The sequence below is a fragment of the Nematolebias whitei genome, chromosome 10 (assembly GCF_014905685.2).
Source record: "Nematolebias whitei isolate Nwh7 chromosome 10, NemWhi1, whole genome shotgun sequence".
Lineage (NCBI taxonomy): Eukaryota > Metazoa > Chordata > Actinopteri > Cyprinodontiformes > Rivulidae > Nematolebias > Nematolebias whitei.
In genome coordinates, this window is record NC_056507.1 from 11,724,655 (window position 1) to 11,752,109 (window position 27,455).

Genomic DNA, 27,455 nt, shown 5'->3' on the forward strand with positions numbered 1-27,455 from the left:
TGCTCCTTTTTGTTTCTTATGTTTATTCTTTTCATTTAATGTTTTTTATATATGTATTACTCAATTTTTATCATTTTGTAACCCCCCTAGCTTGTAAACTGTAGTTCTGACACCCTTCACGAGTGTTTGTATATATCTTTCTCTTTTGTAGTGTTTTGTAGTTCTGTGTGTTATAAATAAAAAAATAAGAAAATAAAAAGTAAGGAAGGAGGCTCGGCTGTGACGTCATTGTATCTCTACTGCTTCCCGGAAGTGTCTGTTAGTTAGCGGCGCGCTAAAAAGCTAAAGAACTGGGCTTCGACGTGAATTTCGACTGAGTTTCAAAAGGAAAAAAAGAAAACCAAATATCTCCCTCCGTTCTGCTGGAAACCGCAAAGCTGTACATAAATCTGGGACAAAGATAACTGCGCTGTGTGAGTGTTTTTAACGGGGAAGCCGACTCATTTTTTACGGTTTTGTTGTTGTTGATTGAGAGTCGGGCTCACGCTGCTAACTGAAAACAAACTCGTTTCCCTTCAGCTTCGGACTTCAAGGTTAGTGGAAGATAAGATCGTAAACAGACTCAACACTGTTCATTTCCCTCCCGACGTTTAGCATCGCCCAGTCGCCAGTGCCCCTCCTCTGCCACTGCAGAACATAAAAAAAAACAAACCTTCATATCTTCATCACTTCCTAAGACGTCATCAAATCCCAACTCTGTACTGTCACAACTCCATCTTGCAGCATCTTTGCATGTCTGTGATCAAATACAACTACTGTGTAACTAAGGTTTCATAAATACTTTCAGATTGCAGCTTGAAACATTTGTTGTGATCTGTTGTCCTGCAGACTGCAGCATGCCGAAGGAGGTGGACCGCTTCCAGGGCGGAGGAGGCGAGGAGTCCAAGGATGCCTCCGAGGAGACGGTGAGGAAGAGAGTCCGGGTAAACAGTCCCAGTCCTCAAACAAGTAGCAGTCCACAAGGTGAGGCACATGGTTCCCCCACAAACTAGAAAATTATTGAATTTGGTTTTAGTGTTTTTCAGGTTTATAAAATAAAATAGGGAAAAATATTTGTGTTTTGAGCCTATTTCAGAAGATTAAAATCTAAATTGCTCAAACAAGCAGAATAAGTAATTTACAAAAGATGAATATAGTCATAACGATGCTCAGTTTTCATTCATTTACAACACCCAACTTAGAATTTTTAGCCATCGCAGATTGAATGGTAAATGGACTGTACTTCCGGTATATAGCACCTTTCTATCTTCTCTAGCGCTTTACGCTACAATCTGTGCTCTCATTTACCCATTCATACAGCACTTTACTATACAGGTATCTGTACAAAGATTACGATAATCAGTGCTTTATCACATTCATACACCGATGGGACACACAGTGGAGGCAATGAGGGGTTCAGTGTATTGCCCAGGGCATGTGACTGTTGGTGTAATTGAACCCCCAACTCTTGCATTGGAGGACGACTGCTCAAACCACTCGGCCACAGCCGCCAAAGAACCCTTATAGTAGACACATGCAGACTCTTAAAGGCTGTTCAAACCTGTCATTAAATATCAACTGCAAGTATACAGCTCTGACTGAGAGCATTCACACCTGGCAATTTTTACCCCAAAATGTCCTTGCCATCAGATGCCAATTGTATTTTTAGTATGGAGATACTGACAGCAGGTCTGCAGATCTTTCTGTAAAACAATACATTCAGACAGCTGAACTGTATTATTATTATTTTGGTTCAAAGCCATTTTGAGTCACGTTTTTGCGGAGTTACTGTAATAATTTAAAATGTTAATTTTCTAAATTTTCCAACTATTCTCATGGTATGATTAGTCCTATTGAACTTTTATGCATTTCTGTATTTTTACACTGTTACGTGTGACAGATGGCATTAACTAAATTTCCAAGAGTTTTTGCTTTAAAGCAGGTAGTGGAAACACTGACTGCGTTTAACAAAAAAGTTAATTTTGAATTTAAAAGTTCTTGTTGTCATTTTATAAGTTTGTTTGTTTGTTGGCAAACCTTTTTTATATTTTGAATGAAAGAGTTTCTTCATTTTCATTTTACTTCTGGAAGTATGACATGCAGCTTTGTTAAAGTAACCTTCAGCTACATGCTAAAAATAACAAAAGGCTATGTTAAAGTTAAAATTACCAAACGGCTAGCTAAATGGATTACGGGGTAAGTAGAAAAGGGCTGGCTAAATGTAGCAAAACATTAGCTAAAGTTGACAAAATTAGTAAATATACTTGATTGCTAGCTAAAAGTAGCCCATCTAGTAGCAAAAGTCTAGAAGTAGATAAAACACGTTTGACAGATGACAGTTGTGTAGTGATAAACACGTTTTGTGTGCTCACAGCCAGCCCCCCTAGGTTTGTCTCTGTGGAGGAGCTGATGGAGACAGCTAAAGGACTCACAAACTTGGCTTTAGCTCATGAATTGATTGTCAACCAGACTTTTCAGGTCAAACCCTCAGAGCTTCCTGAAGGAAGGTGAGTTTTTGAATAGAAAGCATGTTCTTTCAGTGAGTTCTGTGATGCCGCAGAATGGGAATGCATGCTGTGTGTTCTGCTTCAGTTTGGAGCGCAAAGTGAAGGAGATCATGCACAGGGCCTTCTGGGATAATTTGGAAGCTCAGCTGAAGGAAGATCCGCCATCTTACGAGCATGCCATCAAACTTCTTGGAGATATTAAAGAGGTGAGACCTGAAGCAAATCAATACGAATAAACTTTTTTACCAGACAAATTGTATTGTCTATGAAAATGAAACTGAAACTGAGTTTTCACAGCTAAAAGAAGCAGAACATTGCCTAAAAGGCCTAAAAGTAGCTAAAAGATAAATGTAGCAAAAGGCAAGCTAGAAATATTATGGCTAGCTAAAAAGTAACGTATGAAAAAGTAAGCTAAAGCTAAAAATATTTAAGCCTAGCTAAAAGTAGCAAATTGCTAGCTAAAATATAAAGGTAGCAAAATGCTAGCTAGAAGCTAAAAATATCTAAAAGCTAAAAGTCGCTAAATGTTATGAAAAGTAGTAAATCGTTAGCTAAATGATAAAACCAACAAATTGCTTGTTAAAAGCAGCAAATTTCAGCTAAAAGATAAAAGCAACAAAAGGCAAGACAAAAATTAAAAGGCTAACTCAAAACTAAAGTAGCAAAAATTTGTCTAAAATTTTTGAACTGTCAAGGTAAAAGCTAAAAGTAACAGAATACTACCGGTAGTTAAAACTATCAAAATGTTAGCTAGAAGCTAATAGTAGCTAAAAGCTGGCTAAAAGATTACCAAACTTGGCAATATGAGGGTCATGTTTAAAGTTTGTAAAAAGCTACTTTGACTCCAAATAAGAGTAAATCTTCTTAAAGTGCTCTACCAGTGGACATGAGAGTAAGCGATTATAAAGCAAGCATTTATCATAGCAGCTGTCTGTGTCCATGTAAATTTGTGAAGATCTTTTAAACTGAATGTGTGGCTGTGAAATCTCATCTCGTATATATACGCATTTTATTTAAGAAGGTCAAAACTCCAAGGACTTTCTGTTCCTCTGGTATTTACCGGTAAGCTCCCTTGCAGGTTTAACACATTGTTATTCTGTTTTACTCTCCCACCCCCACTCATCTAGACGCTGCTGTCCTTCTTGCTGCCGGGGCACAGGCGACTGCGCTCCCAGATCGAGGCGGTTCTGGACCTGCCTCTAATCCAGCAACAGGCTGAAAATGGGGCACTCGACATCGGTCAGCTGTCCCAGTTCATCGTTGAGATGATGGGCTCTCTGTGCGCCCCCTGCAGAGACGAGGACATCAATAAGCTGAAGGAGATCACTGATATTGTGCCTCTGCTGAAGTAAGCCCCGAGTTGAGAGACAGGTCTTTTGTTTATTTTTAACCATCTGTTTTCATTAGTGCAGAATCAAACTGGAGTGATGCTCCTGTGTTCCAACAACATAACTTTACTGGAGAGAATACAGTGTGAACACTGAGTGCTGAACGGCTTTGCTGAAATTTGTTGAAAAAGCTAGAACTTAGTTGTTAAAGCTAAAAATTGCAAAACAGTAAACGCAGTAAAAACACCTTCCTCGAAGTTGATGGTGGACACTCCAAGTTAGGGGGAAAGCAGCTCTTTACTAACACTATGTTCAGTGAAGGTGGGGTGCTGTTGACCTCATCCATTGATGTCATCGGGAGGTGTAAGGAATACTTCTCTGACCTTCTCAATCCCACCAGCACGTCTTCCATGGAGGAAGCTGAGTCAGGGGACTTTAGGGTTTGTCTGTCCATAACAGTCTGAGGTTGCTGAGGTAGTTAAAAAGCTCAGCTGTGGCAGGGCTCCGGGGGTGGATGAAATTTGCCCTGATTTCCTTAAGGCTCTGGATGTTGTTGAGCTGTCTTGATTGACACACCTGTGCAACATTGCGTGGACTTCGAGGGCACTCTCACTGGATTGGTGGTTCCCCTCTTCAAAAAGGTGGACCGGAGGCTGGGTGTGCTTCAGTTATAGGGGCATCACTTTCCTTAGCCTCCCAGGTAAGGTCTATTCAGATACTGGAGAAGCGAGTCGAACCGGCGACCTTCATTTCACAGGCCCACCTTCTCTAGACTCTGCGCCACCACTCCCCCATAAAGGCTGTCAAAAGATAAACTCAAAAGGCTAACTAGAAGTAGTAAAAGGTACCTATAGCCTGTTTAAAGGCTAAAATTGACAGGCTAGCTAGAAGCTAAAATGGCAAAATTCTAGCCATTACTAAATAAACAACACCCCACCTAAAAGTTATAAGTAGCAACAGCCTGGCTAAAATATAAAGTATTAAATATCTGACTAAAAGCAAAAGACTAGCTAAAAGTTGCAAAAGACAGCTATTCGTTTCCTAAAAGCTAGCATTAATAGGCTAGCTAAAGCTAAAATATCAAAATGCAAACTTTTCAAAAGTTATAAGTAGCAACAGCCTATCTAAAAGCTGCCAAAAGCGACAAGAAGGAGAAATTTGTTGAAAAGTAAAAAGCTACATAAAAGCCATAAGTAATAAAGTGATCTGAAAATTACAAAATGCCCCGCTAGAAGCTTAAAGCAAATGACTAGCTAAAACTAGAAAAAATGCAATAAAAGACTAAAAATAGGAGCTGGCAAGCTAAAAATAGCAAAAGGTTAAGTAAAAGCAACACAAGAAAGCAAAAATAGAGGGAGTTTGCTGGAGCAGATTTCAGAAACTAACGTTTTTGAAGGGATCAAAGAGAACTTAATGTATTTCTTTGGGGAAATAAAGTGAGATATTTTGAAAAGTGTTAAATTTACAAAAACTTTAAGTCTTGGCACCCATCTCCGGAATGAGCTGAACTGTTTTTTAAATTTATGAATGGCTGAAATAGCACAAAGTATACAGAAGTTGTTGGATTGCAACAAGCGTACAGAAAAATAAAAACAGGAAAACAGCCATCTGTACAAAGGACGGTCACCATCTTGATCATCATCTGTATTTTCTGTCCGTTTCTTGATTCAAATCTCTGTTAATTCTTTGCTCCGATCAGAGCCGCGTTCTCTGTGCTGGACCTGATGAAGGTGGACATGGCCAACTTTGCCCTGAGCAGCATCAGACCTCATCTCATGCAGCAGTCGGTTGAGTATGAGAGGAACAAGTTCCAGGAGTTTTTGGAGAAACAACCCAGTAAGGAATCCCATCTTTACAGTGTTTCTTTTTTGTTGTTGTTGTTTTTTTTTTTGTTGAGTGCTTGTATTTTTGCACTACAGGTTGTTCAGATATGAATTTTTAATTTGTTGAACTAATTTTTTTTAAATAAATTGTCTCTTTGTGAAGCTGAATTGTTTGTTTATGTTTGACTCTTAAATATAGGCTCTGAAGGACATCCCGTTGTGGTGTAAAAAAAAAAAAAATCATCAAACTGTCCTTTCCTCTTTAGATGCCTTAGACTACACTAAGAAGTGGCTCGAGGAAACGGTGAAATGTCTGAGAGAGACGGCTAGTTGTAGTGCTGCCTCTCATCAGTCTCCATCACTCATGCTCCTAAACGTCCACAATCACTCATATCTTCGCCTGCTCAGGTGGGACCATGCTGTGGACCCCTTCCCAGAGGTAAACCCTCAGGCTTTCGTGTTTTTTTTTTCTTTATGTTATTATTTTAGTTTTGTTTCTTAGCCTTTCGTGACGCACTCTTTCCACCCCCTTGCAGACAGTGCTGATGGATCAGGTTCGGTTCCAGGAGATGCAACAGGAGGTCGAGCGGTTAGTTCTGCTCTCCTCAGTGCTCCTTATTGTTTACACTACAACAGGAGAGGCCATCTCAGGCCTGCCAGGACTGATGGAGACCCTTAAAAACACTGTTGGTGTCATGCTTGCAGATATGCACGCACCGTGAGTACAAATATTTACCCGGGAAATACTCAGATGTCATGTGAACGATCAGTAATAAACCCATTGTGACTGAACCAAACCGTTTTCTTTAGGACTTTATCAGTCTCGCACATCATTGTGGAGCAAGTTTAGCCTACTCGTCTTTCCAAGGTTGCTTCAGTTTATTGAGGTTTTTGCTCAACTCATATTTGACTCTAGAACTCCTGTCCTAACCATCAGCTCTCCGCCACCGTGCCTAACAATTGGTATGAGGCAGACTGATATTCTGGGTTGGGTTTTCTCCGAACATGCTGCTGTGCATTCTGGGTAAACATCTGTCCTTTGGCCTATTTTTGTTCCAGAAGTCTTGTGGTTCCTTCACATGAAATCATACAAACGTACAACATGCTGCCATGTTGTTTTTAGAGAAAAGAGGGTTATTTTCAGTTTACATATCCAATATAAGTTTTATTCATTCAAGTCAGTCATATTTGTTCATAACTTTATTAGTAGTAAGACTGAGAGTTACCGGATCCAAGCAAGCAGTTACCGGAATGTGCCCTGTCAAAATAAGAGAGTTCCCGGATCCTGTTCTGGCAGGATCCAGCTCAAATTAAGTCACGAATTACATTTTGGTCATTCCAGTACCTGGTAAAGGCATGACATTTTTTATTTTGCCCGTATATCTACGTGAAACCCTAGGACTAAAAGAAAACGCTTTCTTTTTGTGGTTATAAAGTGGCTTTGTTCAAAAGGTCTTTCAAAACAAAACTAAAGTCAAGCAACGATTACGTCAGACACGATACGGGCTAAAAGCTGGAGCATATCAGCCAGCATCATTTCAAAATGTAAATAAAAAATATAAAACAAGTTTTCTTGGTTAAAAAAAACAAACTTGCAGACTCAAGTTGAGACACCACAAGTTGCTGTAATGCACTCTTAAGTTTAGAGGCTAACTGTCTCTGGCTCAATACGGTTACACCCTTCTGACACTTTGTTATATGAAACATATTAAATATGACATGTTGCTCTTTCCTTTAATGCTAGAACAAGTTTTAAACATTATAACTGTCTTTTCTAAGGTCTTTTAGTATACAGGAGGCCCTAGCGACCATCGGGGAGAAACTTTGTATTGAGCTGAGTCACTCTCTGAGCCAGCATGGATACTCTCCGTTTTCAGCTGACCGTAAGGGTACCCTGAAGGGACAAATCTCGGCCCTCATCCAACCAGACAACACAGTCATTAAGCTGATGGGTAAGAGCAGCACCCTTTATTGTATGTCTCCATCCCCTCATCAGTATCATTTATTTTCCTGTGTCTAAAACTCCTCACAGACTCTCGGGTTCAGAGCTACCTCCTGGCTTCCCTGGAGTCTAGTCAACACAAGACCCCTTCTCCTCTCCCGGGAGGTCTGGCTCCGGTCAGCAGGGAGCTTAAAGAGCTCTCCGTTCGCTTCAGCCGCCTGGTCAACTTCAATAAGCTGGTCTTCTCCCCGTTCTACCAAAAGATCCTCCAGGACATCCTTACATCCGAGGAGAGCCTGAGCACCGACTCGTAATCGAGGATCGTTGTGGAGAGTGGTCCGTAGTTCTGCTGATTTCCCTCCTTAGTAACAGTTTGGAGAAAAGAGTTGAGGAAGATGATCTATAATTACTAAAGGAAGCCAGCTGTAAAAAAATGTGCACCTTTAACTCACCTGAACAAAACAAAACCACAACTTTTCAGTTCTGATTACTCACAGTGTTATTTATTCATTAAAATATCAAACCTCACAGTTGTGACTTTTACAATAGCCATGTTTGCACTCATTTAGTGTTACTAGCAGGAATTAATGCCTGTGTTGGAGGACTGACTACGTATGTTGAACGGTTAACATTAGTCATGGGGCGGTTATTGATTTCAAGGGATGCCATGGTGTTATAAAAAAGTTGTCGTACTCTTCTGGACAAATGTGGCTAGTTGTCCATTTTATCTGGTAGATAACCAAGTCAGACTTGTCCACTAGTGGAGCTACACTCGTCTTTCTTAATGTAACTTAGTTTGAAGCTGACATCAACAACAAGCTACAAGAGTTAGCATGTTAGCATGTTACAGTTACAGTTCTGTGCTGCAGAGGGGACAATATTGGGTGAAACACCTGTGAAGTTCTGTGTCTCCTTGGATACAAGGGGCGACATGGAAAGGGCAACATCAAGATTGGTTCCTGTCTGAAGGTTTTTGTGTAAGTGAGGATTTTGATTTTGTTAATAAACTTTTAAGAGCTCATTTCAGGTTATGTGCAGCCAACGGGATATGGCTGCAGATGTTTTTTTTTTATCGTTTATGTATAACAACTGATGTGATGTGTCTGTTAACGTTAACAATTCGACGGTAGCAACAAATGGCAAGATGGTTATGTGATGAAAGTTAAAATCTGAAGAACTTAAACCCACCCATGACTGAAGATTCGTGATTGATGTGTACTGGAGGGAGTGACAGTGTTTCTTTTATCTAAACGAGTAACGCACTACACCAATATTTGTTGTTTAATGTTCACAAAACATGCAAATAAAGTGTTGTTTGTCCCTCAAAACCCTTTTTTCTTTCTCTTTTTAAATAATTTATAATTAATCTGTTAAAAGAAATGACTGAAATATGTCTGGGTAGTTATTGGTGACAATATATTCTAAGAACTGGATATATAAAAAACAATTTCAGAAAGCAGACTTGTAGTACTCGTATGAAGCAGCAGGTAGAGCCAGGTCCTCAGTGTAAAACAGCAACATATTGATAAAGGGTCTAATCAGAACCTCACAACAGGACATGTCAACTATAAGATAATTTTTATTATTTAATATTTGTATGTGCTTTTGTAAGCAGTTTGAGCTAAAAACAAACATGCAGAAAGTATTCACTCAAATATACTGGATTGTTTTGCGAAGAAGCATTTTTGATCGAAACAAACACTCAATAATAGAAAATATATGATCTCATCCTGAATTTTGGTGGTTTGTTTGACTTGGTACATAACAAGTGTCCCATTTTTATTTATTTATGTAGTTTAAAACATTTTTGTACTTTTGTTCTGGTTGCCCAGCGATTTTCACGAATCCTGCCTGTTCACTCTGCATGTTCTGTGAGTATTTACCCACTGCAATGTAACCTTCCCTACAAGGTTTTTGTAATTTACTTTATTCTTTTTATTTTATTTCATGGTTTGGACACATGTCTTTCACACCCAGTTCCATCAATAAGTTGCTGGTATGTCCCCTCGAGGCTCAAGAATGTGGCATTTTCATCTTAAATCAACTGTTAGTCTGCCTGTTCTGATTATACAAATTTTTAACTAAATCATTTTTATTTTCTTGTAATTTTGATTTGTTTCTATATCTAATTGACTTCAGCGTCTTTAAAAAAAATCATTATCTTAAGATAAAGTCAATAAAACATTTTTAAGCATTTCTCTCTTGAACTACTTGTGCAACTAATTAATGAAATAAAACAATTGGTATATAAAAATTAACAGAAAAGTACAAGTTGCACTTCAGATCTCTATAAAGTCACATTCATTTACAAAAGCAGCAGGGAGCTGACGCATACTAATTGATTTTTAGACAAGAGATCCAGATTTATGAGTTTAATTATTTTGATACAGTATATTTTGAACGGTCATTGAGAAAAATGTTTCATAAAATGACAAATACTGTAATGCTATATTCACTTAGAATAAACTGGGGTATATAAATATAATATCAATAAGCTTCCTATGAATAACCTTGAGAGGTTGTCCTCAGCCATCTTCTCCCCCTGGTGAGATCTTCATTGGATCTGCTGCAGTTTGCCTACCAGCCTGGCATCGGGGTAGATGATGCAATCATCTACCTCCTGCACCGAGTTCTGCACCTGAAGAAGCTCGGAAGCACTGTGAGAATCTTGTTCTTTGATTTCTCCATTGCTTTTAGTAACATCAGCCTGGACTTCTGAGTGACAAGCTGGAGCTATCAGGAGTGGACGAGCACCTGACCCAGTGATACTGGACTACCTTACTGGCTGTCCACAGTCCGTGAGGAAGACACGGGTCTGTGTCTCTGACAGGCTTGTCTGCCGTACGGAGGCCCCGCAGAGAATAGTGCTGGCAACTGTTCATCCTCTACACTGCAGACTTCTCCATCAGCTCCCCAGGCTGCCATCTTCAAAAGCTCTCTGATGACTCTGCCATAGTCGACCCCATCACAAGTAAAGGTGACTCAGAGCACAGACAGTGGACACAGGACAGTGGAACCACCTCCTTCCTGATCAATGCAGGGAAGACCAAGGATCTGGTTGTGGATTTCCACAGATGCAGATCCACCACACTGACACTGGTGAGCACCCAGGGAGCTGACATTGGGATAGTAGACTCTTATATGTACCTGGATGTTTACCTGAACAATAGCCACAACACTGATGCACTTTACAAGAAGGGTCAGACTACCTGCTGAGGAGACGGTCTTTTTGGAGTACAAAAGACACTCTTGAAGACCTTTTTTTGACTCTGTGGTGGCATCAGTCATCTTCTATGTTGTAGTCTGCTGGAGCAGCAGCTTATGTACATCTGAGAGGAAGTGGTTAGACAAGCTCACCAGGAAGGCCAACTCTGTCCTAGGATGCCCAGTTGACACAATACAGGTTGTGGGAGACAGAACTCTGGCAAAAATAACAACACTGTTGGACAATGTCTCTCACCACATGCACAAAGCTGTTAAAGGTCTGGTGAGCTCCTTCAGTGACAGACTGCTGCACTGTACAAAGGAGCATTATTGCAAGTCCTTCTTTCCAGCAGCTGTTAGACTTTATAACAACCACTGATCACAACAAACTCAACAAGTGTTTACATCTTTGCTGTCACTTGCAGTTTTTCCATCTCTTGGACATAGTGTATTGTTTTCTTTTACGTGCAAAAACATGCAGTTCTTTAAATTATAATTGTCCCCCACTCTGTTCACATCTCTTGAATCTAGGTATACTATTTTTAATAACTGTACAGTATTTTTTCTTATGCTGTAAATATGTCCTTACTGTACAGACTCCTTAATTTCCTGTTTTTGATATTTTCTACTTTTGTGCGAATCTCCATTGTTTGATTTAACTACTTTGCAGCTGGTAAACCTGAAAGGGACAATATAGGTTATTTCTATTCTATTCTATTCTATTCTATTCTATTCTATTCTATTCTATTCTATTCTAAGCATACTGTAAGAAAGTTGTAAGTAGGTATGTGTAAATATATCAGGATGACGTAAATATGGCAGTCCAACGTTTTTAGCGCTTTGGCTCCTCCCACCGCCCCCTCCCTCCTAACATTCCGCGCATGCGTAGAAGCAAAGAGCTACTAGCATCAACAGCTAGCCGTGCCAGCAGCTATCGCAGTTGGAGTCGAGGCGCAGTAACATGTAAAAGTTTACAAACATCGATCTTCGTCTTAAATAGACGCAAGACCAACGTTTGAAGAATCTCGAAACGGCTGAGGAGATCATGGATTTTATCTAGGTTATGTAATAGTAAGTTTTTAATGCGTACTAAAGAGCTTGAAGTGTGCGAAAAGTCGCTGGGTCTGTTTTCGTCGTTGAACAAGATGGCAGCAGAAACAGCAGCACGGATGCAGAGTTTCACAGTGGTGCGGATCCTCGGAGTTCGACTGTTTTTTGACGCACTGGGTGGTACAATTTACTGTTGTTACTGAAGGTATGTAATCGTATCTGTAATAACCCGCAGTAGATAGACTTTCTGTGGTATGTTGGTGGTTTAACAGCGTTTTTTTTAACGTTCAGGGGAGTGCTCGCAGTTAGCCTGTTTGCTAACTTTAATCTTATCTTTAGTAGGCAGGTGTTAGCCTCAAAAGCTAATCAATTAAGTGAACCGCAGATGGTTGCTTTTATTTTACTGAGTTGAATTGAATTATAGCAGGCCGCCAGTTTGTTGGATTTTATTATTGCTACATTTTAGTTTTGTAATTTGTATCTGTGTGAACACTGTTGATCATTTGCTTCAAGTAATCAAAAAAAAAAAATGGTAGTGCGGCTTTGTAAGTAAACTTTTTGAGTAGGTTATCCCACAAACCGTCACACCACCGTAATTTGCCACAGCAGAAGTTTCAACAGGTGTGTTGCCCATCCCCCTAACACGCACGTACGTCACACACGCACGCACACTGCGCCCTTTTCCTCCATGTGTTAACCGTCACTTGGATCAGTCTGTGGCAAACTGTGAGGTGTTTTACAGCTGTAAAAAGCTGCCAGCTGAGCACGCAAACACTCACAGATACACCCTGAATGTGTGTGTTTGTCCTCTCTGTGATGGATCTCTATTTCAGGCTCGGATCTGGTCGTCCTGTGGGATATCAGGCTACACAGTTTGGCATGAGGTATAACAGCTGAGACCGTGCAAGTGTCCCTGAAAGACTGATGGCAAGAGTAGCAAGAATAACATATTTACACCACGCTGACCAACCCCAGGATGGTGGCTCTTCTGCTGTTGTCAGTCGTTTTTTTTCCCAATTGCATCATCAAGTTATTAACAGTGTTTGCCTGGCTTTCAGTTTTGGGTAGCAATTAAAGTGGGAAAAAAACACATTTGTGAATAACTTCATCTGTAATTATGTTTGAAAAAAAATTTGGCTGCTGGAATTGTAATTATAACTTCTGGCTTGCTTTCTGCGAGTTATGGCGCCTACTTTTATATTTTTGGTCACTTAATTCTGTTGTAGTCAAGAGTTTTTATTTTGAGTTGAGAGAATTAGTTTTTTATTGTCAGCGGCTTGTTACAATGCATCACCCTTACTTGACAGGACATATGAGGTGTGTTTCTTTTACTGTTTACTTTGAGGCACACCCCTCTGCCTGTCTGAGCCTGTGTGTGCGTAGGCCTTATTGGCTTGGGAGTCTACAGCCATTGTTGAACACAATTCTGTGCTTAGACTGATAAACCTTACGAGTGGCTTGCGGGACATGTGATCAGGCCCGTGCACTGCGGCCGCTGGTTGAGCCCTTACGAGCACAATCTGCTGCTCTGTTTGGAAATCTTCAGGAAGTGTGGCTGACAAGCTGGGCCTCTGTCTGTCTCAGCTTATCATGGCGTAAAGACCTGCTGCAATGAGAGGAATGTGCTTACACAAAGTCATACGGAATCTCGAAGTTGTCTGGATATCTTCTGAAAGGAGATTTTACTTTATCCCAAGAGGTGGAAACTAAACTGACATTCTTTGTACCACTCCCCCCCCCCCCCCCCCCAAAAAAAAACAAATAAATAAAAAAGCTAGTAAAAATGTCAAGCATTCAACAATTCAGGACTTGCACGCCATGTTCAAAGATATATAAGCAGAAGAAAACACATAATTACACAAACATATCATTATGGGTAATATGGAGCTTTGACACTTTTGTAAAAATAAGAATTCATCTGCAACTTGTTAATAAGCTTTCATAGATCCGTTACAAAAGAAAATGTTGACCAGCCCATGTCAGCATGAGATCTCTACTGCAGCTGATGGATTAATCTTTATGCTGTGAGTCTGTCTCGGGTTGTGGTTTTGCAGGAAGGCTCTTTAAGTTGTGCAGTGGAAGTGGAATTTAACAGAATTGCACAAGACTGAGAAACCCTCTGTCAGGCTTTGAGTGCTTACCCTGCCATCATCCTGATGGAAAACAACAAGTACACTGTGAAATTATTCTGGGCTTTGGGTTCCTGCATTTCTCTTGGAATGTATGTACACAAAGAAAGTGGTCTTTAAAAGTACCGGTACATGCTCTGCTGGACAAAAGACAGCTTGGATTTAAATGTTTAGGAATAACAACTGAATGTAAGTAATTTTCAAATCTTGAAATTTAATTTTCCAGTAATAGCTGCTTGAATGGTATCTGAAAATGTTGAGCCTTTTTATTGAAATTGTGTGAAAAGTGACTGCATTGCATCATTTCAGCTGTTGCATTATTCAGATTTTACACTAAGCTGCCGCTGCTGTTTTCTTTCCTTCTATGTTGACTAATTCAGCAGACAGATTTGTTAAAATAAAAATGTCATGAGTTACCGTACTTTACTACTATATTTCTGAAATGATGCTGGAGTACAGAACATTCTTCACACATCATGGTGTATCGTTTTCCCCTCTGTTTGCTATGCGGTTTTACTTTGTGTGAAACTGACCCTCCTGTGCATCATGCAGGAACAAGTCATAGATGCACTGGGCTTCCCCATCTCCCATTACAGAAGACTAGTTCCCTTTTCCACTAAGGGTGACATAAAGGCTGAAGGTTGTATTTACTTTGGTGGCTTTTATATTTATATATTTTTGTTGTCCACAAAGGATGGGGAGAGGAAGGTGATATTTCACTTTGCTCCAACTAACCTTATGTATAAACAGTTGCAAGTTGGCAATGATTTAAGAGTTTCCGAGTCACCTTTGGCTAAATAGTGTTGAGAAAAGGGAAATAAAAAAAAAAAATTGTTGCTCAAACCGAGCCATGCCGTTGCGTTTTGAGCGTCTGTTTTTTTTTTTTTTAATCGTGGCTTATTCTTGTGTGTGCTGCCTGCAAAGTTTTATTCATTTTAAATGATATATTTGAACTAGGGGTGCACTGATTGCAGTTTTCTGGCCGATCACTGATTTCTAAAAAGTCTGTCCTGCCGATTCCGATTTTGGCTGATACCAATTTTGTTTTATAAGCGACACTGTCAGGTGTTATAAGGTCACAATGCACTTTCAATTTTCCAATATTATTTTATTGAAAAACATAACCATGAACAATATCTTAGAAACAGTACAGACTTGTTTTAACTGGCCATGATGTAGTGCTCTGAAATATAAACGAAGTTCAGACAATTGTTGAAACAAAAAATTCTGTAAAATCCATTTCTCATGCAAGTATTGGCCGATTTCCCAAAATTAAGGAAATCGGGTGTGGTAAATCAGCCAGCCGATTTATCGGTGCACCCCTAATTTAAACTTGTTTTATACACATATATAATTTATATTTAAGATTTTGAGATAGGTTTGAGATGCCCATGAGAATTCTTCAAGTTTAAAATATTACATTAAAACAGATTTTTTTTTCTTCTTCTGTGTATTTAAAGGTATGGCCTCACAAGTCTTAGTCTATCCGTCACACCTGCACTCAGCTCAGACAAGTGCCTTAAGAAGCAGCAGTGGTACCAGCAGACACACGGGTGAAGTTCACCACAGTTACAACACCAGCAGAGCCTTTGAGCATCGACCTCCGCCCAAGACCTATGTGATTGGTGTCAACTACGGTATTGCGTATCCCAACAACGTTGTTCCGTCTTCAACCGGGGCTGATTCACAAAGGCTGCACAGGGGTCGACAGCTTGTGGAAACTGAGCCGTGGACTTTGCAGTCTGCAGGAATACAGGGTGTGGGAAGCTGGGCGGGGAGCCTGGAAGGAGGTCCAGCTGGGGTCCAGGATCAGGAGCCTGTTGACCAAAGAACAGTACCACAGGAAGAGAGTCGTGGAGGCTTGGACTGTGGACGATCGAGTAAGGATTGTGTAAGAGCAGAGGAGGAAGAAGCCAAAAGCAGAAGAGGAGAATACGTCCCTGTTGTCGACTCAAGTTCCACCCAGAGATGTGAACAGAAGACAGGTGAAGGTGGAGAACAACCACAGGAGAGCAGCTGCTTTAGGACCATGCAGATAGTTGAGGAGGTGTCTGCTCTACCATCACTTCCTTCTTCTGTGGCCATGTTGCAGACCAGCACTGGGAACAATGGAGACACTGTCAGAGTAGGTGGCAGAGGGACACTGCCTTCTCAACACAACAGGGTAGATGCTGTCGCAGGCATCGGAGTCGATGGGACTGAAATGAGACCTGACGAAAGTTCTGAGGTAGTGGTGGGGGCTCCACTGAGTCGGACTGGATCAGGAGATGGTGACTATCAATTGGTTCAGCATGAAGTTCTTTACTCCTTGAAGAACAGCTATGAGGTCTTGGAGTTTCTGGGTCGAGGCACCTTTGGCCAGGTGGTGAAATGCTGGAAGAGGGGAGCGAATGAAGTGGTGGCTGTCAAAATACTGAAGAACCACCCATCTTATGCACGCCAAGGACAGATTGAGGTGAGAATTTGTAGAACAGACATTTTCGTAGTTACCTAAATTTGTAAAACTTAATTTTCTGGCCTTAGTGATCGTTACAGTAATTTTGTTGCATTATCACAGCAGCTCAGAACATTTTGAAAGACAACTAGTGGTATTTCCTAATAATAACAGTATTTTTTTTTACAAGCTTAATTCTGAAAAAGTTGAGACATTGTCTTATCCTGTTCCTGAAATATCAGGTGGAGATTCTGGCCCGATTGAGCAGCGAGAATGCAGATGAGCACAATGTGGTGCGTGCACTGGAGTGCTTTCAGCACCGCAGCCATACCTGCTTGGTGTTTGAGATGTTGGAGCAAAACCTCTACGACTTTCTGAAGCAGAACAAGTTCAGCCCATTGCCACTCAAAATCATCAGGCCGATTCTGCAGCAGGTAACCTGACTTCTGTTGCTGGATTTTACAAGAACTTCAGTATAAAATATTAATTACTCATGAAAATAACTGCATTGTTTTAGATGGAACATATATAAAGCGTGCTCAGACATGTCTAATAATTTGCTTTGTTTTTGTAGGTGGCTACAGCTCTAAAGAAGCTGAAGGATCTGGGTTTGATCCACGCTGACCTGAAGCCTGAAAACATCATGCTGGTGGACCCCTCCAGGCAGCCCTACAGAGTCAAAGTCATTGACTTTGGCTCAGCCAGCCATGTCTCCAAGGCTGTCTGCTCCACTTATCTGCAGTCCAGATACTACAGGTCAGGACCTCCTCTTTCAGTTGAATTCAGCTGAGTTACATTTTATCCACAAAGATGCACAGAAAAAACCCAACAGAAGGCAAAGCTTGAGCTGATCTCTTTTACTGTACTGAGGCAAATTTGTGTAATGACATTTATACTTTAACTTGGACTACATTGTTGATTAAATAGTTGTTTTGGCATTTGTTGTAATAAGGTTAAAGTCACTTCACTGGTAACACAAAATAAATGAGATGCATTCAAGTGAAATCTGTCAGAATAAAAACTGCACACATTTATTAAAAGCACCAATGTTACAAAATGGAATAATTTTAAGAAGTTGAGGTGTGTCATAATGTGAATTGTTTCACAGTTTGTCTTTATAATAAGCTGTCATAGGATCTAATTCATTCCCACAGTTGGCACTTGTTCATATATTTTCCATGGTCTTGTCTCAGCTGTGTGTGTTCAAGTCCTGTTCATGCTTATTCAATATAAAATGGACTGCACACTCTTATTGGGAGTTTCCCAACACGCCTTTCACTTTTGGCTCTTTGTCGGTTGCATTTTTCAGTTGAGCTGTGACTCTTCTCCATGCATGCATTTTTTGCTGCATGTCTCAGCCCGTCACACCCTAATCTCTTCCGTGTATTTGTAAAATGTAGAACTGAAATGTACACAAAGATAAATGTCATAAAAGCAATAATAAAGGAGGAAACATGCTTATGAAACAAGGTTGTGCAAAAAGAACTTCATTAAGTTATTCAGCTTTAAGCTCATAAGCTCGTGGTGTGACGCAGAATTTGTCAACCCTACTTTTCATTAAACATGGGTAATTTTAGGCAGTATAAAGTGAAACGTTTTCCAATTTTAAACACACTTTGTTCTGTTCTTTGCTGATGATTCATTATGGCTAAGTTGCTCAAGGATGTCCAAAATTGTTTTGGTGGTAAAATATTTTTTTAATTACCCATCTGAAAGCAAGCTGGAAAGTTAATATCTTTACATTCTTGCTAGAACAGTTCATCAAGTAGCTGTTTGGTCAGGAAAATGCTTGCAAAGTTGCAAACGTTGTGCAATCTGTTGCACATACAGTTGTTGCTCATGTGCTGCACACACCCACCATTCCTCTTATTTTACAGGGTTGGTTTTATTGACCTGAGAGGAACAAAGTAGTTTCTTAGTTAGTTCTGCACGTGTTCAAAAAAAAGGAAATTGAATTTAAAGCTTCCTGTGCTGATATGTTTGGTTGAAACATTAAATAAGCACAAGAGCCGTGAAACGCATGCTCATAATCATGAAAGGAACTACCCTCAAATCAACGTGAGCTGTCTTTGTAGAGCCGCCCCTGTTTGAGAGTCTGGGCTGAGTGTGGAGCGTAGCTGTTACATAACTTGGAAGGATTTGCTCTGTATTTGACCTGGTTAAGTGCATACAAGTGTATGTTCAAATGTGCCTGTGTGTGTTTTGTTTTCGTGCGCTGTTCTGAGATCAGAGTGCGGTTTAAACAAAAAACGGGCTCGGACTGAACTTCAGCGAGGTCACTCAGGACGTTGGAGTCTAGGGAAGAATGTGGTTTGTTAAAAGTCACTTTTAGATCCAGGAAGACAAAAAGAACATTCAGACATTCCTACAGTGTGTGTTGGGTGTGTGTATTCCAGTTTGTGAAGCGGCAGCTGGGTTGGCCACTTCATGTCTCACGCAAACACGCTTTGTAATAAATAAACTTAAGTTGTTTTAAGGCTTCTCCGAGTATAGAAAGTTACTATTTCAAGAATTTTATGTTTTTTCTGCTGAAACTAGAAGACCTGGAGGAAAAACATCTAAGAGTGCACGATAGATAACATGTTGAAAACCATTTTTGATCACAAGTGACTGGCCAACATTTAGCAGAGATGCTAACATATTATTGAGAACACCCCAGAAAAGCGAACACAATTACCATGGTGCTGGTCGCCGGAAGTATTTACACAAATCAAACATTTCAGTCATTAGTGAAACTCGTCATGTTTATTTTTATTTTGCTTAAAACCCATTTTGGGACTGGAACTGCAGTTTAGTCCATGCTTTAAATGTTGTAGTGTATGATAACATGCTTTACACTTGTCCCTATATAAATAAACAATAAATGTAAATGTCATGTTTTGATAACTTCTAGTATTACTTAGACATAAAGTCTTCTGGGTTTAGCAAAGAAAACGTGTGAAAACACACAACTTTACCACAACAGGAAGGTACAGTACAGTTTCCTATCACTACCAGGAAAAACCGCACAGCATGGATTAACGGAATCGATTTTTGACATTTGAAAATCGTTCGAGTCTTCCATGAGTCTTAAAACTTCCAGGATTTATCGTTTGTGTACGGATTCATATATATCATATTTGTATTATTTAAAAAAAAAAAAACTATGGTACATTTATTATAGTGTGTTTTGGTGAGGAGCGATTGTTTTTGCCTACTTTTAGACAAAAAATTGTCACTTTATTTTGACCTCTTTAATCAATTTATTTTAATGTTAGGGCTGGGCGATATCTCAATACTTTTTAAATATTGAGATCTTTTTTTTTTTTTTGCGATATAAGTTGAGCTATCTCGATATAAAACGATATAGTTTTATACTTGGAAATCCTGCCGTCTTCTTCCTCCCAGGCGGCCCGCCCCCTCCTACCTCCTCGAACACAAACACACAGCCCTCAGCCGCGCTCCCCCTCTCCTTCCTGCTTCTCCAGGAGGTGGGCGGGCAGGAGACGTTTAGCAGAAGTAAACGCAGCAGCTGAGCGTGTGTGATGCTATCAGCTCCGACAGACCTGTCTCCTTCCTTGAAGCAAACCACGGTTCAGAGCTCATTTAGCCGTGCTGTGTGCCTTTTAGAGGAACACAGAGAGGAAGCGTGATATTAATAAAGCAGCAGTTTATCATATCGCTAAAGATACGGTCCTTTGTGGCTAACGCTTTAGCCGTCTTGTTAGCCGCTAAGGACCGTATCTTTAGCGATATGCTGTGCTTCCTCTCTGTGTTCCTCTAAAAGGCACAGCACGGCTAAATGAGCTCTGAACCGTGGTTTGCTTCAAGGAAGGAGACGGGTCTATCGGACCTTCAGCATCAAGGTTCCAAGTGGAGGCTCACTACCGCAGTTTACACATGCTTACTAACGTGAAGGCGGCGCAGCTGAATGGACTGTACTTATACAGCACCTTTCTATCTTGTCAAGACACTCAAAGCGCTTTACAACACAACCTGTGCCCTCACAGCACTCTACCAGATCTCTACAAAGAATAATCAGAGCTTTATCACATTCATACACTGATGGGACACACATCAAAGGCAATGAGAGGTTCATTGTCTTGCCCAGGAACACTTCATCATGTGACTGCTGGTGGAATCGAACCCCCAACTCTCTCATTGGAGGACGACTGCTCTATCCTCTGAACCACAGCTGTAAATATATGTCTAAAAAATAAACTATTTAATAAATGTAAATAGTTAATTTTTTAGATATTTATTTTGTACAGTTACAGCTGTTAATAAATGTGCCTGTGTGACAATTGGGACAAAACTTTGACTCAAATATATTTTTGTTATTAGTTTATGGAAAGAAAAAATATCAATATTAATTTTTGTCCATATCGCCCAGCCCTAACTGTGCTTAATGTTGTGTTGTTTGGATCTGAAGTTGTTAGGAGGGCAGTTTGCAGTATATAGTGTCTCCTCTTCTCCTGGTGCTCATAGTTTCTGATGACTGTATTGTTACCATAGAGAACGTCCACAGAAATGGAGCTAACATTATCACAGTGGAGCATTTCTTCCTTTTTGTTCCACACCAGGGTTTTTCCGTTCGTTTCTTTTTTCTTTTTCTCTTCAGGACACAAAAAACATTCATGATTTTTAACAGGTCTTTTTACATCCTCATTAAAGTTAAAAATGTTAGCTAATGTTTGCTCCATCGCGAGCTTTCAGTGTTTTGTTTGTTTTCAAGTATGAAACATGTTTAGGTGAGAGATGCTGTGACCACTTAACTGCTTCCAAAAATTAGTTCTTTTATTTAGTTTTTCTAGTGGCACAAGCCAACAGAGCACATCTGTCATCAATTTGAGCATTTAACTTTCTAAATGGGTATTGTTTTGTTTCGGGCAATAAATCCAACAACTGCTTGTTTACCACATTTGTTAACCACATTTTTGATTCTCTTCCATTTTAAACTACAACTTTCAGTAAGACTTAGCTTGCCTTTTTACTTTATTATTTTGGGTGGAACTTTTCAACCCAGGCCCAGTTTTAGAAAAAAACTTTGAGTCTGCCAGCTGTGGCCACTAATCTAATTGTAGGGATGCACGATATTGGATTTTTGACCTATATGTCGATATGTTAAAACTTATTTGGCCGATAACAATACCGATATTTCATATACTTTCCTTTGTCAGAACATAGCCCTCTTATTTAGGCTTATTTGCTACAAAATTATGTAACAGCTGTAAGAGCTGGTGACATATATTCAGTAACAGCCATATGATGTGCATAGCACTTTAACTTATATTAAACGAAAAGTGTTAAATGTTATTTATTAGCATCAGTCACCTGCGATGCTGTCTCACTTGTGGAGGCTTGTTCCAGGTTCCCAGCTGCAGTGTAGAATCCTCTGCACTCTTGTGCATGAAGGACAGCCTTTTTAAATTCAACGTTTTTGTCCATCTATTGTTGTGACTAATCATGCTAACGAGGCTAACACGACGTCCAAATGTTTGTGATAAAACTCACCCAAGTGCTATCGGCTATTAGCTTCTCAATGATGTCGGAAATGACAGCTAGTAACTCGGGTAAGGTTACGTCGGAAAAATAGCTCTGACTGGGGACGTTGTAGCGAGGCTCAACGTAGCCCAAAAATCTTCGGAATCTGACATACTCGTCAACAAAAAAAAACTTCAACACTGCCAACATTATGAATTTTCCTCTCTGCTGTGATCAAATCAGGTAGGCACATGTGACGTCATCACGTTGTGTTGCCACTGCAGGCATCCTTGTCACGGGGTTGTCATACAAAAACAGTGCCTTTTATATTGGTGAGTTATTTTTACGGAATGGCCGATGTCCGATATAGAACTTTAACGCTAATATCGGCCGATACCATGCTGATAATGTCGTGCATCCCTATCTAATTGATAATGATGAATTGGTTATGAAAATCTTTAGAGTTTTTCGAGAGCTCTGACTACTCCTCCTACCTAAAAGTGTTCCTTTTGTTGTTTTCCATTGTGACGCTCAGATTCTGGCACATTTCAGACACCAAAATACATTTAAATTTGTCAGATTCGTTACGTTTTCTGTATAGTGTGTAAAGAGTTAGACTAATTGGTCCTTTTTAAATCCACATGTAGATAAACACAAACTTGGACTTTGACTATATTGGAGCCCTTTGTGTGTTACTTAGAGTTGTACATTAATGAGTTCTTGCTCAGTCACTTGTTATTGTGTCACAGTTGTGGTTTGTGCTTTATGTGGCGGTACAACACATTGATAAGACCTCGAGCTGTTTGTTTTTGTGTATATTTCTCCTCAAGTTTAACATCATGGCAGAGACTGTTCAGTTCTCGTTCTGCATCAACGTGTTGTTGCCATGACAGCATGACACAGTAGGGCCCGTTGAGGCGACTGCTGTGTGCTGTGGGTGCCGGTGACGTAAAACTACCCACAATGAAAACAGAGCGTTGGTCTTTGTGAATAATTCACGACGGTGGATCAAGTGGAAGAGAAGACGGATATCGCCTTAGCAGGCTTACCGATTCAACCAGGTGGTGTTTAAGCTCATCAGGGTGTGATTTCTTTGTTACCGGGGGTGTTGATTTACGTTTTCACCTCCTCTCACTTATAGATACAATTAGTTTTGTTAATGATCCACATCTATCAATTTCACTCCTGAGTTTTATGAAACGGGATTAGAAGAACACTTAGATTAGATTTTGTGAAACTGAACATTTCATTGGAGCGTTTATTGATTGATATGGTTAGCTTGGATGGTTGTGATGTGAAACTGGAGCTGACACTGCTGCAGGAACATTTTAATAACTAAATATAGGGGGCCGAGATGGGGTAGAGGTAGGGCAGCCAAGTCGCAGGTTCATCTCCGCCATGCCCACATGTCGTGCAGGTGTCCTTGAGTAAGACACCCAATCTACAGGAAGTGATGACAAAGGGGAATGCTTGCATATAAACCGTAGTGCTACAATGTCTAACACAGAAAGTAGCAAAGAATCCCCTTTGTCGTTCGTTCCTGTTGCACTTTAGCCGCATCAAGTTTTAAAAGTAATATGCTAGTTATGTGACAAAACGGGTAAAATTATGTGCATTATGCCTGATTTCTTAAATATTAAGATGCTTTCTTCCATTGTTTGTATTTGTAGGAACTGTATGTCACAGGCATTTTATAGTTTCACTACTCTTTGCTGCAAGGGGATGCGTTCATGGATGCACATTCAATTGGCTTAACTAAATTTTTAGAAATATTATCTACCACAGCAGCTAAATATAACTGTTGCATAACTATGCAACTTGATTGCTCTCCTGAGGCCAGAAAATTACAGTTTAACAAATTTTATATAGGCTGCTTACGCTCATTTTGTCATTGCATTAATGCAAAGCTGTCCGTAGTTGCTTTACGATTATCGGTCACCACCAAAGCCAGAGTGATGATGCTTTTTCTCTGTGTGCTTGTGTCTGTACCGTTCATGAATCGTTGAGCAGATTTCAGTGAAACTGACTAATTAAATAACCCACTTCAAAATGACTGCCACAGCTAATTGAGCTTAACCGTCACAAAACTGGTTACTTTTCAATGAATCTTTCAGATATTAGGCTAAATTTTGGTGTGGTACTAGCTGACAGTCATTCACATTGTATTCTTTGAGCACTAACATTATGTGCATGAGCTTGCGCATAGATTATTTTCAAGTTTTGACCAAAATGGCTATAATTTCTCAGCAAAAGATTTTCTTAGTCTAAAACACTGGCATGAAAGGCAGTGGACGAAACGCATTTCATCAAGGAATGCTGCTTTTTTTTCTCGTTCTATTTAGAGATAAGTAATTTCATACCTCCTTGACACTACAATTGGACACAAAAAATGTTGAAATTGGGTAAATTGGTATTGTTTTGGATTACTTGATATATTATAACAAAATATGCTTTATCATAATAAAAACTAAAGTTGTCCTTTTTCCCTCGGACTGTGCCAGTAGTTTGTCCAAACTGTTTTTACGTCACAGTAATATAAAAAGTTATTCATAAATTTTGTCTTATTAGGTGACTTGAAAGGACATGTTGGAGGTATTTGGTAAATGTTCCAGTATTTCTTTTAAGTTGATGTTCACTTTCTGCCAGCGTCACTCTGGTTGCTGCACATGCAAGCTCAGTCTTGTGTAACATGAGTTGCAGCCTTACAGATGAAGCTTTAGTAATACCATCAGACTTGTTTGATATGGGATAATCATGGCTCTGCTTTGCTTACAGATGATAAGGAGCAAGGGCTCACATGCCCTGGACTAAGCACTTTCATGTTCAACATCTCGGTTGCTCATAGTTTTTTCTGTTTGCTGCACACAGCAGGAGTATGCTGCTGTATTGTGTGCAGTGTTTGTTCTTGTTGCAGCCCTGCAGTGCGACTAGTTAGTTCTGGAAGCTGGCCTGTCCGTTGCTCTGGAACGTTGGGGCTGTTGCATTAGTTTGCATGTATGTGGTATGGCCGTATATCAACTTAAAACAAGAATAGAACACACAGACTTCTCCTTAGGTACATTTTTTGCAATATCGTCTCCCTTGAAGCTGTTTACTGTAAACCAACACATTTGGTTGTTAGTGTTGCCATAGAACTTTGCTGCACAGCATTATTAAATGTATTTGTGTTTGCAACAAACATGTTTTTATAGGGGTCTGGCAACTATACAAATTATAAAACGAGTCCAATTCAGTCTAAAGGGATTAATATTCTTTCATAGTTTTTTTTGTTTTTTTAAACCAATTATAATGCAATACATTCACAAGCAGTACATTATAAAATGCTAATTAGTGAAACTTGTTTATCCAAGGCATCCAGCGGATTGCATTTTGTCTTTACTTTGTTGCAATCCACCATCCTGAGCAGCTTGGACTGGATAGTGGAAAGAAATGACACATTTTAAGAAACCTCCAGCAGAGGTAAGAAACCTCCAGGAGAACCAGGATCAGGATTGGTAGCCATTTGTCTCATCTGGCTGGGTGTTAAGAAGAAAACAAAATTATTATTCAAGGTTGTGGTTTCTATGGTCCAGGTTACAGATTAATTACAGCAATAATTACAAATGCAAACATGGAAGCTAGAGAGAGTGAAAATTGTATTAGAGGGAGGACGTGTGGCTAGTTTGTTTCTCAGTAGTCTGTCTATAGTGGTATAACTAAGGGATAGTGCAGGAAATCAAAGCCAATCTCAACTATAGGATTTATCAAAAAAGAAAGCCTTAAGTAGACCGGGTGTCGGCCTCATGGACAGAAACTAGAAGTTGGTTCCACAAGAGAAGAGCCTGAACTAAAAGCTCTGCCTCCCATTTCTATTGAATTCAATTCAGTTTATTTATATAGTGCCAAGTCACAACAGAAGTCATCTCAGGGCACTGAACAGAAACATTCAGATATACATATTAACATAAGTTAACGCTATTTATCTGAGGAGCAGACTGCTTTGAACTTATTCACAGCACTCTCTTGAGCAAGCATGAAGGCAACAGTGGAAAGGAAAAACTCCCTCATGAGGAAGAAACCTTTAGCAGAACCAGACTCAGGACAAGCAGCCACCTGCTTCAACCGGCTGGGTTTGAGAGGAACAGGAAGGAGGAACAGATACACAATGGCAGGTCGAGAATGAAATGTTAAGATAGAAATAGGATCAAATGAAAACTATTAAATTTTAACAATTAATTCAAGGAAATGAGGTCAATTTGTCCTCCATTCTAAGCCTATGGCAGCATAACAAGCCAACCCTAACTATAGGATTTATCATAAAGGAAAGTCTTAAGCCCAGTCTTAAACCTGGACAATGTGTCAGTCTTACAGACATAAACTGGACGTTGGTTCCATAAGAGAGGAACTGAAAACTGAAAGATCTTCCTCCCATTCTACTTTTGGAAACTATGAACCGCAAGTTAGCCTGCAGTCTGAGAGCGAAGTGCTCTGTTAGGAAAATATGGAACAGTAAGATGTTTAATATAAGATGGAGCTAGGTTGTTGAGAGCTTTGGTTAAGTAAGATTTTGAGTAGATTGAATAGATTGATTTTTCTTTTAGAACCTCTAGGAACCACAAGTAAACCTGCAGTCTGATAATGAAGTGGTCTGTTAGGATTATATGTAACAATGTTAAGCAAACTCACATGAAAGATTTGGTGATTGTATTACGCTGTATGCACTTTTTGACGCAACCTAGGATCAAACCTGCAGCCTCAAGAAAACAAGACTGTGACACTGACCACCAAGCTACCACAGCTCCAGGAAAATAAGGAACAATAAGAACTTTTAATATAAGAATGGGTTTGGTTGATGAGAGCTCAGTTTCATTTATAGTCACTTTCTCAATCAGCATGACTCAGTTTTTTTTAAATTTTTTTTTTATTTCAGCTCTTGCCTTGTTGGTCCACCTTTTAGTTAATGTGTTAATTTTGTGAAATATGTCCGTCCAGAGAGTTTAGCTTTATTTTTTGTTTGAATAATTCACGTTTGAATCTAAGTGCTCACGTTTTCCTGTGTGTAACACATCAGATCGTTGTGTCAGGTTAGTCACGTTCTGATGCCTTGTTTTTCATGGTTCAAGGGCGTATTCACATAACACCAGGAAATCCAGTCCTTTTCCAAGACCTTATATTACACGCATCCAACAATCTGACGCAGTCTCCCCCGCCCCCCAGGCTCTTTATGATGTTTCATAACTGAGCTAGTTCCTCTGAAACGGACAAAGGAAATGTCAAAGTTTAGTTGTCTTTAGGTCAGGGAGGGCAGAAAGCCTGGGCTGTGTAGAAGTTGTGGACTTGACATGTGCAGATGTAAAGCCATGTGCACGCATAAAAACACACTGACACCCAGATTCACAGAGATCAATGACTGATGGTCTCTCTTTTCACTCTTGATACAGTTTGATTATGATCTAGTGTGCAGTTGGTGCTTGGCATCAGTCATTTCCCCTGTGAGCATCACAGCAGCGGTTGCTATTTGTAGATCTGTTGCTCATCTGCTGTGCCCAGATCTAAAAGTCCGTCAGTTCACACATCAGTTCACACAATGCCTGCAAGATTGTCAATCCCATTTGAG

The 27,455-nt window shown here is 39.9% G+C and overlaps 2 protein-coding genes across 2 annotated transcripts in view; both read left to right on the plus strand.

The window, feature by feature from the left end:
* The first annotated feature begins 351 nt into the window (after window positions 1-351).
* On the plus strand, window positions 352-8,108 carry tcp11l1 (t-complex 11, testis-specific-like 1). The gene is made up of 10 exons (XM_037683360.1): window positions 352-413; window positions 829-963; window positions 2,354-2,486; window positions 2,572-2,692; window positions 3,614-3,834; window positions 5,514-5,650; window positions 5,904-6,076; window positions 6,174-6,355; window positions 7,417-7,589; window positions 7,670-8,108. Exons 2-10 carry the CDS (start codon window positions 837-839, stop codon window positions 7,891-7,893), a joined length of 1,491 nt encoding a protein of 496 aa, XP_037539288.1. The 5' UTR covers window positions 352-413; window positions 829-836; the 3' UTR covers window positions 7,894-8,108.
* Window positions 8,109-11,690: 3,582 nt separating this feature from the next.
* LOC119416167 (homeodomain-interacting protein kinase 3) overlaps window positions 11,691-27,455 on the plus strand; it is a gene marked incomplete in the record, with an annotated part of 36,177 nt that continues 20,412 nt past the window's right edge. The window contains 4 exon segments of the mRNA XM_037683358.1: window positions 11,691-12,038; window positions 15,423-16,417; window positions 16,639-16,830; window positions 16,971-17,152. Of these exon segments, the coding sequence (XP_037539286.1) occupies window positions 15,425-16,417; window positions 16,639-16,830; window positions 16,971-17,152 (1,367 nt within the window).